The sequence below is a fragment of the Rhamphochromis sp. 'chilingali' genome (assembly GCF_963969265.1).
Source record: "Rhamphochromis sp. 'chilingali' genome assembly, chromosome: 14".
In the NCBI taxonomy this organism is placed as follows: Eukaryota; Metazoa; Chordata; class Actinopteri; order Cichliformes; family Cichlidae; genus Rhamphochromis; species Rhamphochromis sp. 'chilingali'.
This window is the reverse complement of record NC_137941.1, coordinates 25,079,163-25,094,126: the sequence shown is the minus strand read 5'-3', so window position 1 is coordinate 25,094,126 and position 14,964 is coordinate 25,079,163. Positions and strand designations below refer to the sequence as shown.

At 46.4% G+C, this 14,964-nt stretch overlaps 1 protein-coding gene across 1 annotated transcript; it reads right to left on the bottom strand.

Annotated features, from left to right (window-relative positions):
- Positions 1-11,181: 11,181 nt before the first annotated feature.
- LOC308410622 (E3 SUMO-protein ligase ZBED1-like) lies at positions 11,182-13,613 on the bottom strand. Its single transcript, XM_080904105.1, has 3 exons — positions 12,266-13,613; positions 11,837-12,089; positions 11,182-11,666 (listed from the first exon to the last, which is right to left on the bottom strand). Exons 1-3 carry the CDS (start codon positions 13,381-13,383, stop codon positions 11,250-11,252), a joined length of 1,788 nt encoding a protein of 595 aa, XP_080760231.1. The 5' UTR covers positions 13,384-13,613; the 3' UTR covers positions 11,182-11,249.
- Positions 13,614-14,964: the final 1,351 nt, after the last annotated feature.

Sequence of the window (14,964 nt, the reverse complement as noted above, 5' to 3'; positions counted from 1 at the left end):
CTGGAACTGGCATGACAGAGTTCATTTCTTAGGTCATCTATTTAACGGATTTCAAAAGGTAACTCATTTTTGAAAATCTCTGACATTTGGCTCACATGTTCTAAACAAGCTGCTGTGCTGTACAGTCAAGGCATGGTAAAAATTTAGCAGACTTTCACTAAGCAATATGTCTAAATAAACACATTACTGTTCAGCTTATGGATTTGTCACATTCTTCAAGCAGAATAAAGAGAATGTACTGGCCTCGTAGAACCACTTTCTACTATCCAGGAGTTAAACACCTCCACACAAAAGTCACTGACGCCAGAGTGGGTTTAGACTTTGTTTTATATGGCAGGTGTGAAACTGTAACAACAAAATACAGTGTATATGAGTGACAAATTAAATAATTACTTGAGGAGCTGCGTGACCAAGTGCTAATGCTAACACCAAACAACTGTCTACGAACCATAAATTAGCACGCGTAATACAGCATCTAATTAACTGCTATTAATCAACATAAAGTGCCAAACAATAATACATACTCACAGGGAATGCCTTTTTAACAGCCTTTCACAGCATAAATCACAGCATAGATCACATTCAGTCGATCGTCTGACTCTTTCTTACACTTCCCCCATCTGCACACGGACCATGCCTTTCTCTTAAAGGGCCAGTGCACTAACCAAACAAATCAAACATGTACAAATTTGACAATAGTCAGAACAGAGAAAAACATGCAATAATAAGGTTTTTGCCCCAAAGTAGCACCTGCATCAACTGTCTGCCCCTATTAATTAGTACTCTTAATTTTACAGTGATAAAAACACCTGGATAAGTAGTAGGAAAGTAACGTGGTATGTTTACTCAAGTAGTTCACTAAAGTAGAGGTTCAAATTACTTTTATGTTGTGCTTCTCTCTGCTTCCCCACTAACATTTGCACTAACTCTATCATTAGAAACAGATTGATGATTTCCGATTGATGTTTCTCTCGTCTTTTCACTCTGTGAGTCTATACACCATTGCTGTATTTAATCAAACTCAAAAAGACTTTAATTGTGCTCTTTATAAAATAGCTGCTAAAATCTCCAGTTGTTCACAGATGGCTCCTCCTCTCTGAGCCTGGTTCCTGTTAAAAGTGAGTTTTTCCTTCCCACAGTTGCCAAGTGCGTGCTCATAGGGGTTCGTGTAATTGTTGGGGTTTCTTTCTGGTCTACCTTACAATATAAAACACATTATGGTGGCTATATTGGTGCTATGTAAATAAAATGTAATAGAACGACTGCATATGCAAATATTAGCATTTAAAATCTATACCATTTATTTGAGAAAGTTTTTTAATTTATATGCTTTTAATATACTTTAAATCAAATCATCAAATCCTTTTTGGGGGTGCTTCAGCAAAGGGCTGGTCTGGATGGGCCTAATCTGAGAAACATGGAAGACGTTATGTACCTTCATAGTAGGCGGAAGGGCCAGCCGGACTGTCACTGGGTTCAGGAGGCCGACCATGCGAATGGCAACGGGGCAGGTCCGGATGCCGGCCACGCAGTAGGCAGTGGCGTGGAAACAGTTCTGGGGGCCGATTGTGCGGACGGCAACGGCGGCGTGGAAACAGTTCTGGGGCCGACCGTGCGGACGGCAATGGCGGCGTGGAAACAGTTCTGGGGGCCGACCGTGCGGACGGCAACGGCGGCGTGGAAACAAGTCCGGAGGCCGGCCACGCGGAAGGCAGTGGCGGCGTTCAGGAGGGCGTCCACGGTGGCGGAGATGCCCAACAAGCGGCCTGGCAGATGACCGACGATGTGGAGGTGGTAGTAGGGGACCTGAAGGCTGCGTGGCCCCTGCAGCCCCAGGCGAGGCGGAAGCTGAGGCTGGACCAGACGAGGCGGAAGCTGAGGCTGGACCAGACGAGGCTGATGAGGATGATGAGGATGCGGAGGCTGGACCAGGCGAGGCTGATGAGGATGCGGAGGCTGGACCAGGCGAGGCTGAAGCAGAAGCGGAGGCCGGACCAGGCGAGGCTGAAGCAGAAGCGGAGGCTGGACCAGGCGAGGCTGAAGCTGATGTGGACGCGGAAGCTGGACCAGGCGAAGCAGCTGATGAGGACGCTGAAGCTGGACCAGGCAAAGCAGCTGATGAGGACGCTGAAGCTGGACCAGGCAAAGCAGCTGATGAGGACGCTGAAGCTGGACCAGGCAAAGCAGCTGATGAGGATGCTGAAGCTGGACCAGACGAAGCAGCTGAAGCTGAAGAGGAGGCCACTGCAGGTGATGCGGGAGCTGGACCAGACGAGGATGAAGACACGGTGGCTGGACCAGGCGAGGATGAAGACACGGAGGCTGGACCAGGCGAGGATGAAGACACGGAGGCTGGACCAGGCGAGGATGACACGGAGGCTGGACCAGGTGAAGCGGATGAAGCCGAAGCATGCGCTGGACCAGGCGACGCTGAGGATGCAGCAGAGGCCGGGCCAGGCAACGGCGTGGAGGATGCAGACGGAGGCGCTGCAGCAGGTGGCGGCATGGATGAAACTGCTGCTGCAAGCGTGGATGAGGCTGCTGGTGGAGCAGCTGGTGGCTGGATGGGCTCCTCGGGCCCCCCAGCTGACGAGAAAGGAGGCTGGACGGGCTCCTCGGGCCCCCCAGCTGACGAGGAAGGAGGCTGGACGGGCTCCTCGGGCCCCCCAGCTGACGAGGAAGGAGGCTGGACGGGCTCCTCGGGCCCCCCAGCAAAAACAGTCTCAGAACCAGTGGGCACTGGAGCCCCTGGTACACACAGAACAGAACCAGCAGGTGCGGAGACCTCTGGCAGGAACGCAACAGAACCAGCAGGCACACGGGCCTCTGGCAGGAACGCAACAGAACCAGCAGGCACACGGGCCTCTGGCAGGGACAGAACAGGACCAGCAGGCACACGGGCCTCTGGCAGGGACAGAACAGGACCAGCAGGCACACGGGCCTCTGGCAAACACATAGCGGCCTGCAGCTGCGCAGAGCATTGACCCTGCTCAGGCAGCGACAGCTCTGTGCAGTCCTCAGCTGGCTTCTTAAACTCCAGGGGTCCAGAGTCTGATGGGGGCTGAAACCCAGCCTCTGGGGAGGCCCTGGAGTGCATCTCAGTCTCAGAACTGGCCAGCCTTTGAGGAATGTTGACATTGTTCTTGGGTTTGTCTCTCTGCTTAGAGTACGGAGTTGTTGAACTGTCCGTTATGGGTTGGACTGACATGGCTTGCTGTACAGGAGGAGTAGGTGAAGGTGATGGCTGAACAGGTAGTGGAGCGACTGACACAGGATGCAGGGCTGGTGACTGCTGAACAGGAGGCTGAACTGAGGATAAAGCTAATGATTCTTCTGCTAACCGGGCTACTGACTGGGCCATGGATTGTAACAGGGTTTGTAATAAGTCTGGCTGTGACTATAATTGAGCTATGGATTGTGAGGCTGAATGTGGCGGAGGTGGCGACTGGGCTTCTGGCCGGGCGGCTAACTGGGCTTCTGGCCGGGCGGCTAACTGGGCTTCTGGCCGGGCGGCTAACTGGGCTTCTGGCCGGGCAGCTAACTGAGCTTCTGGCCGGGCGGCTAACTGAGCTTCTGGCGATAAACAGTTTTTGTCCTGTGCCGTACAGAACATCACCCCTGAGTAAACGGTCCCACAGTTCAGACCAATAATACTGTCCTGTCCACTCACCACAGCTGGCTGCTCGGAAATCCCCAGGTCCGACTGTGGCGAGGAGCGTCGGCAGCGTGAGCGCCGTTTCCCCCTCGAAGGCTGGGTTGACGGGCCGGGCAGAACATCCTCTGTCGGACTGGGCAGTGAAGCATGAGCTGCAGGGTTGGTGGTAGCAGCCGGGGGGTGAAGACGGAGTCCATTCAGAATGAAATTCTGTGCGAGCGGGTGAAGTGAGCTGAGCAGCCAGGGGAGACCAGAAACCAAGCGCTGTAGCCGATTAGCCACGGCTTGGCGAAATTCTCTCCCCTCGTGCTCCAGCCACGCGTTGATTAATTTGTCCACGGAGTAAACAATGTCCTCCCGGAGCTCCTTGGGCGGGTTGAATACTGCTGGGTCCATAGTGGCCGGTTCGTACTGTCACGGCTGCCGAGGCGAGCCGTGTGGATTTAGAAGGAGGACCCAAGATGCAGGCAGTGGATGAGATACCGGTGGTTTTATTTACAGAGGTGTAGTGGCAAACAAACAGTGGGGCATAACAAACAACTAAAGACACCTAAACTGGGAGAACTAAAAATAACAGACCTGGGAGCATATGACAACGGATGATGAATAGCAGAGAGACGCAGACGAGGAACAGGACACCGTGGAACACAGGGTAACAGACTGACACGGAGTTACACAGACTGACACGGAGTTACACAGAGTGACACGGAGGAACACAGACGAACCGGCAACAGGCAGGAGAACACACAGGGCTTAAATACACACACCAGTAATCAGGGGATGAGAGACAGGAGGGCAACACAGCTGGGAGGAATCTGGGCTGACGGGACAGGGGAAACGTAAACTGATCACACTCACATACGACACAGACCTTCACAATAAAACAGGAAACTCAGATACATGGAACCAGACAAGACATTGAACTAAACAGACAGATTCACAAACAGATGGGGAGACACCATAGACAGACAGATACAGACGCAGACTCAGAGGCAGATCGAAAATAACACAGAACTTAAACAATCATCATCTAGAAAATGATAACAAACTAAAAGCGCTGGGTCACCGACCCAGGACCATGACACTCGCGTTGTGCGCGTACTCCACCCAGGCCAACTGGTCGCTCCAGGTCGCTTGGTTCGATGACGCGACGCGTCCAGCTGTTGATTGGCCCTTTCAGTCTGACCATTAGTTTGGGGGTGGAACCCGGAGGACAAACTGACCTGAGCTCCCAATTCGGCGCAGAACTCTTTCCAAACCCGCGAGGTAAACTGAGGGCCTCGGTCGGAAATGATGTCCTGGGGGATGCCGTGGAGCCGAAACACGTGCTGCGTCAGTAACTGGGCCGTCTCCAGGGCAGAGGGGAGCTTGGGCAGAGCGATGAAGTGGGCGGCCTTGGAAAAATTGTCAACAATGGTTAGAATGGAGGTGTTACCTGAAGAGGGAGGCAGGCCGGTGACGAAGTCCAGGTCGATGTGCGACCACGGGCGTTTTGGAGTGGGTAACGGTCGCAGGAGACCAGAAGCAGGTGAGTTGGAGGTTTTGTTCCGTGCGCACACCGGGCATGCCGCAACATAGTTCTGGACATCGAGAATAAGAGAGGGCCACCAAAACAAACGTTGTAGAAAGGAGACAGCGCGATTTTTACCTGGATGGCACGAAAATTTGGCGGTATTTGCCCAATGAATGACCTGACAACAAGCCGTGGCCGGAACATACAGCTTCCCCTTCGGGCCCGTGCCAGGGTTGGGTTCCTGTCGCTGGGCGTCCCTGACCACCCTTTCAATCTCCAATGTTAGCATGCCCACAATGCAGGTAGGATGCATTTCGTCCTCATCGGTCTCGGGTGCAAACTGGTGCGACAACGCGTCGGGCTTAGTATTCCTAGAACCAGGCCTGTAAGTAATGGAGAAGTGAAAACGAGTAAAAAACAAGGCCCACCTGGCTTGTCGGGCATTGAGGCGCTTCGCTGCCTGGAGATACGCCAGATTTTTATGGTCCGTCCACACCACGAAAGGCTGCTCAGTGCCCTCCAGCCAATGTCATCATTCCTCGAGCGCCAACTTGATGGCGAGCAATTCCCGGTTGCCCACATCATAATTTCTCTTGGCCTGAGACAACCTGCGAGAGAAGAACGCACAGGGATGTAGCTTGCTGTTGATCCGTCAATCCGAAGGCACCAAGGTAAGGTCGGGGGGTGAGGAACTTTTTGCAGAGGTGGTCCCGGGATTATCTGGGATAGCGGCAAGTAAACACTGTTCATGACATCGCGTGCTCCAGCCAGCTACACACCCTTTGGCCCAGTCAATTTGGGGGTTGTGACGTTGGAGCTAAGGAAATCCCAGGACCAGTGGTGTGTGGGGGGCTTTGAATTCCAATAAACTGATTTTCTCAGAGTGATTTCCCGAAATAATGAGTGTAACCTCCTGCGTGCGATGTGTGACGGAGGCTAGATGGCCGCCATTTAAGGCTGAGACCTTCAGGACCTCTGGAAGGGGAAGTAGGGGCAGGCCTAAGTTTTTGGCTAACTCTTCGTCTAGGAAATTTTGTTCAGAACCAGAGTCAATGAGTGCGCAGCAGGAGTGAGTGAGGGAGTGAGACATTAATTTAACAGGGCAGCTGAGGTGAGGGAACACTTTGGTTGTGGCCGCCAGTATCCCCACAATCACTGACAGGCCGACTCTTTTACTCGGTCTGGGCAGGAGTCAACAAAATGTCCTCTCTTTCCACAAATAAAGCACTCACCGTTCCGTTGTTTGCGCCCCAGTTTAGAGGAGGAAAGCTTGGCTCGGCCGAGCTGCATGGGTTGCTCTTCATCCCCGTGTTGCTCCTCCTCCTCACCTCTCCACATCAGAGTAGGAAGGTCCCTAGATGTACCCGTGCACCCAGCAGGCCGCCGACCATCCCCGGCTCTTTTGCCAAACTCCCGCATGTGGTCGTCTAAGTTAATACACATTGATTGGAGCAGACAAAGCTTTAGGCAGTTCCTTGGTTGCTAACTCACGCTTAATATTTTCATTAAGGCTGTTGAGGAAGGCTCCACGCAGTGCTTTCTCCTCCCAGCCCGACTTCTCCGCCAGGATCCAGAACTCCACGGAAAAGTCACCAACACTCCTACCTTGCTTCAGAGAAAACATGCAATGACCTGCGGCGTCCGAGCTAGCGCCTTTATCAAATACACAGCGAATCGTGCTGAGAAAAACGTCATATGAAACAGAGGGCTGGGTACTAAATACTGCCTGTGCCCATTGAAGCACCCGCCCAGTCATAAGTTGCACCAAATAAGCGATTTTAGTAGAATCAGAGGCAAAGGCACTAGGTTGTTGTCTAAAAACCAGAGAGCATTGTGTCAGAAAACCCCAGCTCTTCCCCAACTCGCCGTCGAATTTTTCAGGCGCGGGGAGTGAGTACTCTCGCTGCCGCGGTGGAGGTGAAGGAGTAAGCGGACAGGCTAGCGAAGAGGCGGGCTGCGCTGGAGCTGTATTAGGTGAGGAAATCAACATACCTTTAAGCTCAGTTATGGCTTGCAGAAGCGCGGCTTGTCACGGAAAAGAGGGACCCAGGCGCGGTTCTTCTTCACAGAAACACAGTGCGTTTATTTACAGTGAAATAGACAGGCAAGTCCAACAATTCACTCAAAAGTGCAATTTTCCAATCGTGCTCGTCCCTTGCTCCCAGTGCGTTCCGTGTTGTAACTCCCTAGTGTGTGTGCTCCCCAACTCGCTTCTCTGCTCGCCCCTGTATAGGAATTTCTTTTACTTATGTATTAATCACATTATTTTATTGTATAATGCCTTGGTGCCACTGGATTTTAACAAGTCTCACACTCATACATTAAGACAAATAGTAAGGAAGTTGGGGGAAGCAGACAACTCCACAGGAAGAATCTTTTGTCTCTTCGATGACTCTGGGAGGTAGCAAGGGAGTGTGAACCTTAAGGTGTGAAACAGCTGTGTACTGCCTTTTGTTCCTGAAGAAGGTATTTAACTGAGAGCCATGTTAGACTCAGTGAGACTGCTGGAGTTTTAACTTAATGATCCCACGCCGGTGGGAGCTCCAACACTCTCCTAAATAGCTCCCCCGACGAGCCCTGATCAGCAGCAGGTGTGTGGCAGGGACTTCAGGTGTGGCCAGTCCTCCAGCAGGGCCACACCCGCAGACACACACATATACACACCCACACCCTGCCTATACAGATAACGTGTGGAACACAGATAAGACACCATCGCAGAAGGCACAGCAAATAATAATAATAATAATAATAGCAATAATAGTCTATGCTGCTCACGGACCCTGAGTCCCCAGAGCTGGGTCCGTGACACAACACAGTATTATAATTGTTGACAGCTTTAGTATCAGAATCAGAATACCTTAATAATCCCTAAGAAAATGATGTAAGTACAAAGTAAAATAGAATAGAATAGAATTCAACTTTATTGTCATTGCACATGCACAGGTGCAGGGCAACGAAATGCAGTTTGCATCCATCCAGAAGTGCTTTAGTGATATAGATATCACTCAGATAGATATAGATATCAGATAAAGGACAAAGAAATAAGTAAGAAAAAAATTAAAGTGAAGAGAAAAAGCAGGAGCAACTGAGACAGACTGCATGCTGGTTGACGGATGCACATATGTGTGTCTGCTATACTATTCTACATTTTTCAGCTGCCAAAAAGTGACTGCTGTTTACAAGTTTTCACAAAAATGCTGTTTCTTCTTCAGATTTACTTGATATCATTCAAGAGGGTTGTTCATGGCAGATTATGCTAGAAACATTCCTCATAACAACTCAAATACATCATCACATCTGCTCATAACTTGTCACTAAAATGTTGTTTCTACATAATGTAAAGAGATTAAAAATATTTTTGTTCATTGCTGCGCTAAGAAAAATATACATTTATACATTTGGTAATTGAAATAATATCATCAACAGGAAGAAGGTTCAGTTGCCAATAGCTTGGCAACTGTTTTGTGGTTTGGGTTTTTTTTTTTTTTTGCTGATGTCATTTTCTGTAGCATCATCTTTTTTCACTTTAGCTGTGTAAATTAAGAATTAAACAGTAATGGATCCCACTCTGTATGTGCATATTTTGTCATACAAAACCAACTGAACCTTTCCTACAAATTTTTCAAAAAAATACATTTTTTGTTGAAAGGCCAGGAGCTCTGAATTTTGATGCGTTTTTAACAGTGACTACTATTTACCCTGTAACTGTTATGCTTGCACTCAGGGGCGTCACTAGGTTTTAAGGACAGGGGGGGCTTAGCCCCCAAGAGATGCACACGATATGAACGAACGTAGTGAATGAGCACAAAATTTCACAAACAGAAAACAAGACTGAGAAATTGTTTTCCTACTTTTTTGGACAGATTAAACATCCTAGGCCACCAATAGATCTATTGTTTTATTTGAGTCTGTTTTATAATACAGTACAACAAGAAAACAGAAGAAATGTGTTTGCTGCATCAATAACAAGAAAAAAACTGAAAATAAAAAAATACATCATTTTTATGGCTGCAATCACCAGTTACTTGGTGGGTGGAAGCATCAAAGAATGACGTCTGTTTTTAAGAGTGGCAAATCGGTCAATCACTCTTGTGACTCAGATGTTGAAGCATGTCTTTTTCAATAGACATGACTGCAAGACTGTGAAGTATTTTCTGACCCATTGTTTGACGCAGCCAGGAGTGCAGCCGCCGCAGTGCACTAAAGGACCTTTCGCACGAGCAGCTGCTGACAGGCACTGTTAGGGCAACTTGGATGGTTGCCTTCAGAGAGGGAAACATGTCTGAATCAAGGAGGTTGTACACAGACAACATATTTTTGGGTGGACATCCAGCCTCTGTTTTCCGGGTAAGAAAGTTTCTGGCCACCAGAACCTCCTCTTTTTTCAGGTCAAGTCTGTAGTGCTTTGCAAGTTCATTCAAGTGTGGTTCACTCAAGAAGTTCTCAGATTTAGGACTGCATGCCTGGATGCCTTTTAGCAACCCTGCATCTACACTGCAAAATCTTTGATCAAGCTCGCCAACCATCCGAACCACACAAGGGAAAAATAACTCTCTTTTCAATGTGTCTGAGTTGTTCAATTCAGTGCGTGAACCCACAGTTGCCTCTGTGCCATCCCATGCTTGCCAAAGATGACTAAAGCTTTCTTCCAGTTCTTGCAACCACTACTGACCAAACTATCATGTTTGATGTTTTTGCCAAACACTCTACATGGGAAGCAGAAAGCTGCATTCTGGTTGACTGAATATTCTAACCAGTTGTGCTTTTCAAACCAGCTGTGGTTAAATGCTCGCTTCTGTGTACCAAAAGTATCATGTGGATAGCTCTTCATCTTCACCTGTCTGGGCCCTGTGTCTTTGTCACCTAAATCAAACCCTGTAGTAGAATGAGTTGCTGCAGCTGCTTCATCATTTTCCCTCTCTTGGCCAGTTTGCTCTCCTCTCTCTGTAATAACTTGATCTTCCTCTGCCTCTCGATCCATTTGCTGCAGCTCCTCTGTCTCTCCTTGCTCTCTCTGACTTGAACTTGCCTGTTGACCTTTTTCTCCCTCTGAATGGTTTAGGACCAAAATACATCAGTGACCTCCTGACCCAGTATGAACCTTCCAGATCCCTCAGGTCATCTGGATCCGGTCTTTTATCAGTTCCCAGAGTCAGAACCAGACACGGAGAAGCTGCATTCAGCTTTTATGGTCCATATATCTGGAACAAACTCCCAGAAAGCCTCAGATCAGCTGAAACACTCAGTTTATTTAAATCCAGGTTGAAGACTCACCTATTCTCAGCTGCATTTGAATAAAGCACCAAATCCACACTTTTAAGCTTAAATTTCAAAACTTACATTTAACTACTGATTTTATCTACTCTTCTGATTTTATCTGTTTTGATTTTATATACTGTTTTGTTTGTTTGTTAATTAGTTAGTTAGTTTGTTTGCTTGTTTTAATCAATTTTAAATCATGCTTTTTATTTGTTTTTGTTTCTAATGTCTCTGTAAAGCACTTTGAATCACCTTGTTGTTGAATTGTGCTATACAAATAAACTTGCCTTGCCTCAGCCTTTCCTTCTGCCTCACCCTTCAAGATACATTAAAACTAGTGCTGTCAAGAGATTAAAAAAAAAATAGAGATTAATTAATTATGATTTTTAATTAATTGATCTAATTAATCTCTTTTTTAATCTCACCTAAAAATAGCTGAGGAAAGCCCTCAACTTATTGTGGCAGACCAAAAGACTGATATAACAAAGAAAGTGACTTTATAAAGTCATTTATTGTTTAACAAACGTTAAACAGATGCAACCATTTACATACTGTTGTATTCTTTTGTAAAATAAGTGGAAAAATAAATACAAATAAAATCAAATAAATTAAGTGCTGCAAGTTAGCACATCAGAGTTGCTCTTTTCTGAGCAATACAGCACTGAAATTCCTCTGCTTCAGATAATGAAAAATAAAACTGACATTGCAGTGCTGCAAGTTAGCACATCAAAGTATTCTTCCATCACAAAAAAGTGCTGAACATCAAGCAATCTATTCTAGTAGGCTACAAATGACACAGCAGCTATGCTGACCACATGTGTCTCATTTCTTCTTCCTCAGCCAGTCGCTAAGACACACCAGCCTGGTAACATTTTCTGGAAGCAAGGCTGCCCTTTTCTTTTGCACTATGTGGCCTGCAAGGCTAAAGAGTCTCTCACAGGGTACAGAGGTAGCTGGGGAGGCCAGGTACTTTTGTGCTAGGACTGACAGCTTTTCATAGACTCCTGAGTGAGCATACCACCACTGCAGGGGACAGTCATCAATACTGATGCTGGGTTCTGCTCTGTAGCGCTGCAGCTCTCCAGACTCAATTCCATCTTCTGAGTCAGAGTCAGACCCCAGAAGGAGTTCGCTCCTCCTCTTCTTCTGAGCTGGTCCATCATCCTCTGTGGAGGGCTGGAGACTATCTGCTCTTCTGGGCTCTGCTGCCTGGAGCATATTCTCCAGAATGGTCCACACCTGAATGAATGAATGAATGAATGAATGAATGAATGAATGTGATTAAAACTAAGTGCTTTTTATTTTATTTTATTTAATCTTGTAAAGAACTTTGTGTTCCATATAATAAATAAAAGTTTGATTTGATAATGAATTGGACTCATTAGTCCAGCTTAACCTTATTGTCCTACCTGTTCCCTCTTTTCTCTTGGAAGACATTTCAAATCCTTAAACCGTGGATCCAATGCTGTGGCCACCTCGAACCATATCTCGTTGCCATTAGCTCGTCGTGCTGCCAGATCCTTCTGGAAGGCATTCTTGAACTTCACCACGTAGGCAGGATCATCATCAGTAATGTCCATGACACGGTACAGATGGCGAAAAGCAGGCAGCACTACAGAGCAAGAGACGTAGGCCTCACCACCCAGCAGCTCTGTCACATACCTGCAGAGGTGGAGAGGTTTGCTAAATAAACATAGCTGGATTCATTTAAATCAAAGTGTAACTGATTTCCAATTTAATTGTCCTTAAAAGTTCCTTGTTATGTTCATTAATTTTGATTTTACACATGTAACAGTAGTTTATATAATTAAAATGGAAAGGTGTTTATTTGAACTTACTTGCATGGTTCAAGCAGGAGCTCCAGCCTCTGCAGTTTCGCCCACTCAGCTTCGGTTGGCAAGACCAACCTGTGGTTCTGTTGGTCCAACGTAGCCTGGACAGCCTCTCGGTTACATAGGAGGCGTGAGACCATTGCGAGAGTCGAGTTCCACCTGGTGGGTACATCCTGTATAAGTTGATCGCTCTTCTTTCCGAGTGCTACTTGTTGTTGGTTAAGTTCTGTGGTACTCGCAGGGCTTTGTTTAAAATGACCAACAATCTTGCGGCACTTTGCCAGTACACCGACAAAACCACTGCTATCGAGACATACCGTGATGGTCCTCTGGAGAATGTGAGCATTGCAGGCGATGTGCTCATATGGAAGTGCTCTCATAGCAGCCAGCATGTTTGCTGCGCTGTCTGTGCCAATGGTGGATATCTTGTTTTCAATACCCCAGTCATTTGCTACCTTGAGGAACTGTTCGGCGCATTTATCAGCAAAGTGCCTGGTTTCTGTTCTCATGACGGTCAGTGCAAATGAGTTGAGGTTCCACTCACTATCAATAAAGTGTCCAGTCACCCCAAAATAGCTGTGGTTGCCAGCTGAGGTCCAGTGATCTCCGGTTATAGCAACACAGTTGGGAGAATCCTCCGCCAAAATCTCAAGTTTGTTTTTCTTTTCGCCGTCGTACATTTTGCTGATTTTGGTCGTTACTGTAGTCCTGCACGGCGGCTTGTATGACGGGTCATTGGACGCAATTTGCAACACCTCTGTCAATCCTTCGTCCTCTACTATATTTATCGGCCTACAGTTCATCGCTATCCACTTGGCAATAACATTAGTCAGCCTGTCGGTCGCAGACTTGCTCATACGAGGGGTATTCTCTAGTTTTGTTTGGCGAAAAGCTTTGCTCTGGCTTGCTATATTGCTAACGTCTTCACTGCTAGCTGTTGCTGCACTCGCGGCTGGGTGCTTTGCGTTGAGGTGATAGGCCAAACTTGAGCTGCTTCGGTGGTAAGCAAACTCCTTCTTACACTCTAGGCAGACCACTTTACCTTTGTCAATGGTGCCGTCGGGGCGTTTATGAAATACAAATTTCCCGTTCATTGGGCCAACAACTCTCAGATGCGCCTCCATATCCACACTGTAAGCTAATCACCACTTCTCACCTTGACCTCACGACGTGACTCCACCCCCAACAAGTCAAGCACAAGGAGCCCAGCACATAAAAACGGATTTTATAACATAGCAACTCTCATACAAAATCAATGACGTCAAGAGATTAAAAATTAGATTAACGAGATTAAAAAACATAACGCGCTAAATAGCATTGTAATTAATTAATCGCAATTAACGCGATAATTTGACACCCCTAATTAAAACATACTGAATTGTAATGTAAATTGCTAATATCATGACTTCTGCTCACACGCCACAGTAATTTGTTGCTCCCAAATATTTTGAAGTTACAAACATTACATTTTGTGCACGCATGTGACTAAAATGGTTGCAATTTAAAGCCCTGAAAAATATTACTAAATTACTTGAATTGAAGTAATATTAAAATAGAACCCTCAAAAATATGTGAGTCAGGCTAATTTGACTTATATATATTTTTTGACTATATATATATATATATATATATATATATATATATATATATTAGGGGTGCAACGATACACAAAATTCACAGTTCGGTTCGGTTCGATACTTTGGTGTCACGGTTCGATATTTTTTCGATACAAAAAAATGTTCATGCCTTTTTAATTTGGCATTTATTAAAATTATAAATATATATTTTAACTCAAAAGTACAGTTTTTAAATTTAACCCTAACCCTTGTGCGTGTTTTTTATTTTGACAGCGAATGCGCACCTGCGGACCACTTATGTGCAGCTCTGGTTATTTAGCTCGTCATATTGCAGCCACAGAAATTCTTTTGTCCATGAAACCATAAAGCTGCACTTTCTTTTTGCCTTAGAGTCTGATTTGTCATAACTTCTCCGTTTTGTGGTAAGCTTTTCTTTGGCTGTCACTTCTTCACCCTGACCTGTCTTATTTGGCTCAGCAGAACTAAAATATATATATCCTGCTGCTTTTACACACGCACTCACACACATAACGCTCAGCGATTCTCTGCGCGATCAACCTCTCACATGTTTAAGCTGCGGGAGATTTCACTTGTCATGTTTGCATAGTAAGCTAACGATTAATAAGACGATGTCAGAGGAATTGGTGCACAAATTATCATCACTCACAGATCAGTGCTGTCGCTCTCTATACACAGTTCGCACGATTGCAAAGTGAAAGCAAAAAACAAGCGCAAATTCAAACGCGATTTCAATATGTCACATATTGACAGTGGCTCACCGATGCCAATGACATAATTACCCAGCTACATTTCCGAAAGAATGCAAAAGCATTGACATATATTTTTCCTACAATAGCCCGACGGGCAGGGAAGAGATAGATTTTGGTAGCCGACTGAAAAAAATCTCTAGCCCCGGGAAGTCGGGCTAGCGATATTGCAAGCCCTGTATCTGATTGAGGAATCACTCATCTTTGGAAAAGAGAGTTTATTACAGAGAAATGTCTCTTTCCAAAATAAAAGCTATACTATCCGCTTCTTCTGGGCTATATTCTCAGCAGCATAAGGAGAATCATGTGCTAACAGCTGTCTAAATGACTCGGCTAAAGTTAGTAGCATGCTTGTTGTTTT

Coding starts and splice junctions, on each gene's coding strand:
- LOC308410622 (XM_080904105.1), bottom strand. CDS start 13,383: ATGGAGGCGCATCTGAGAGTTGTTGGCCCAATGAACGGGAAATTTGTA. Junction 12,090..12,265: donor CTCCTGCTTGAACCATGCAA/GTAAGTTCAAAT, acceptor CCACCTCTGCAG/GTATGTGACAGAGCTGCTGG. Junction 11,667..11,836: donor CAAGAGAAAAGAGGGAACAG/GTAGGACAATAA, acceptor TCATTCATTCAG/GTGTGGACCATTCTGGAGAA.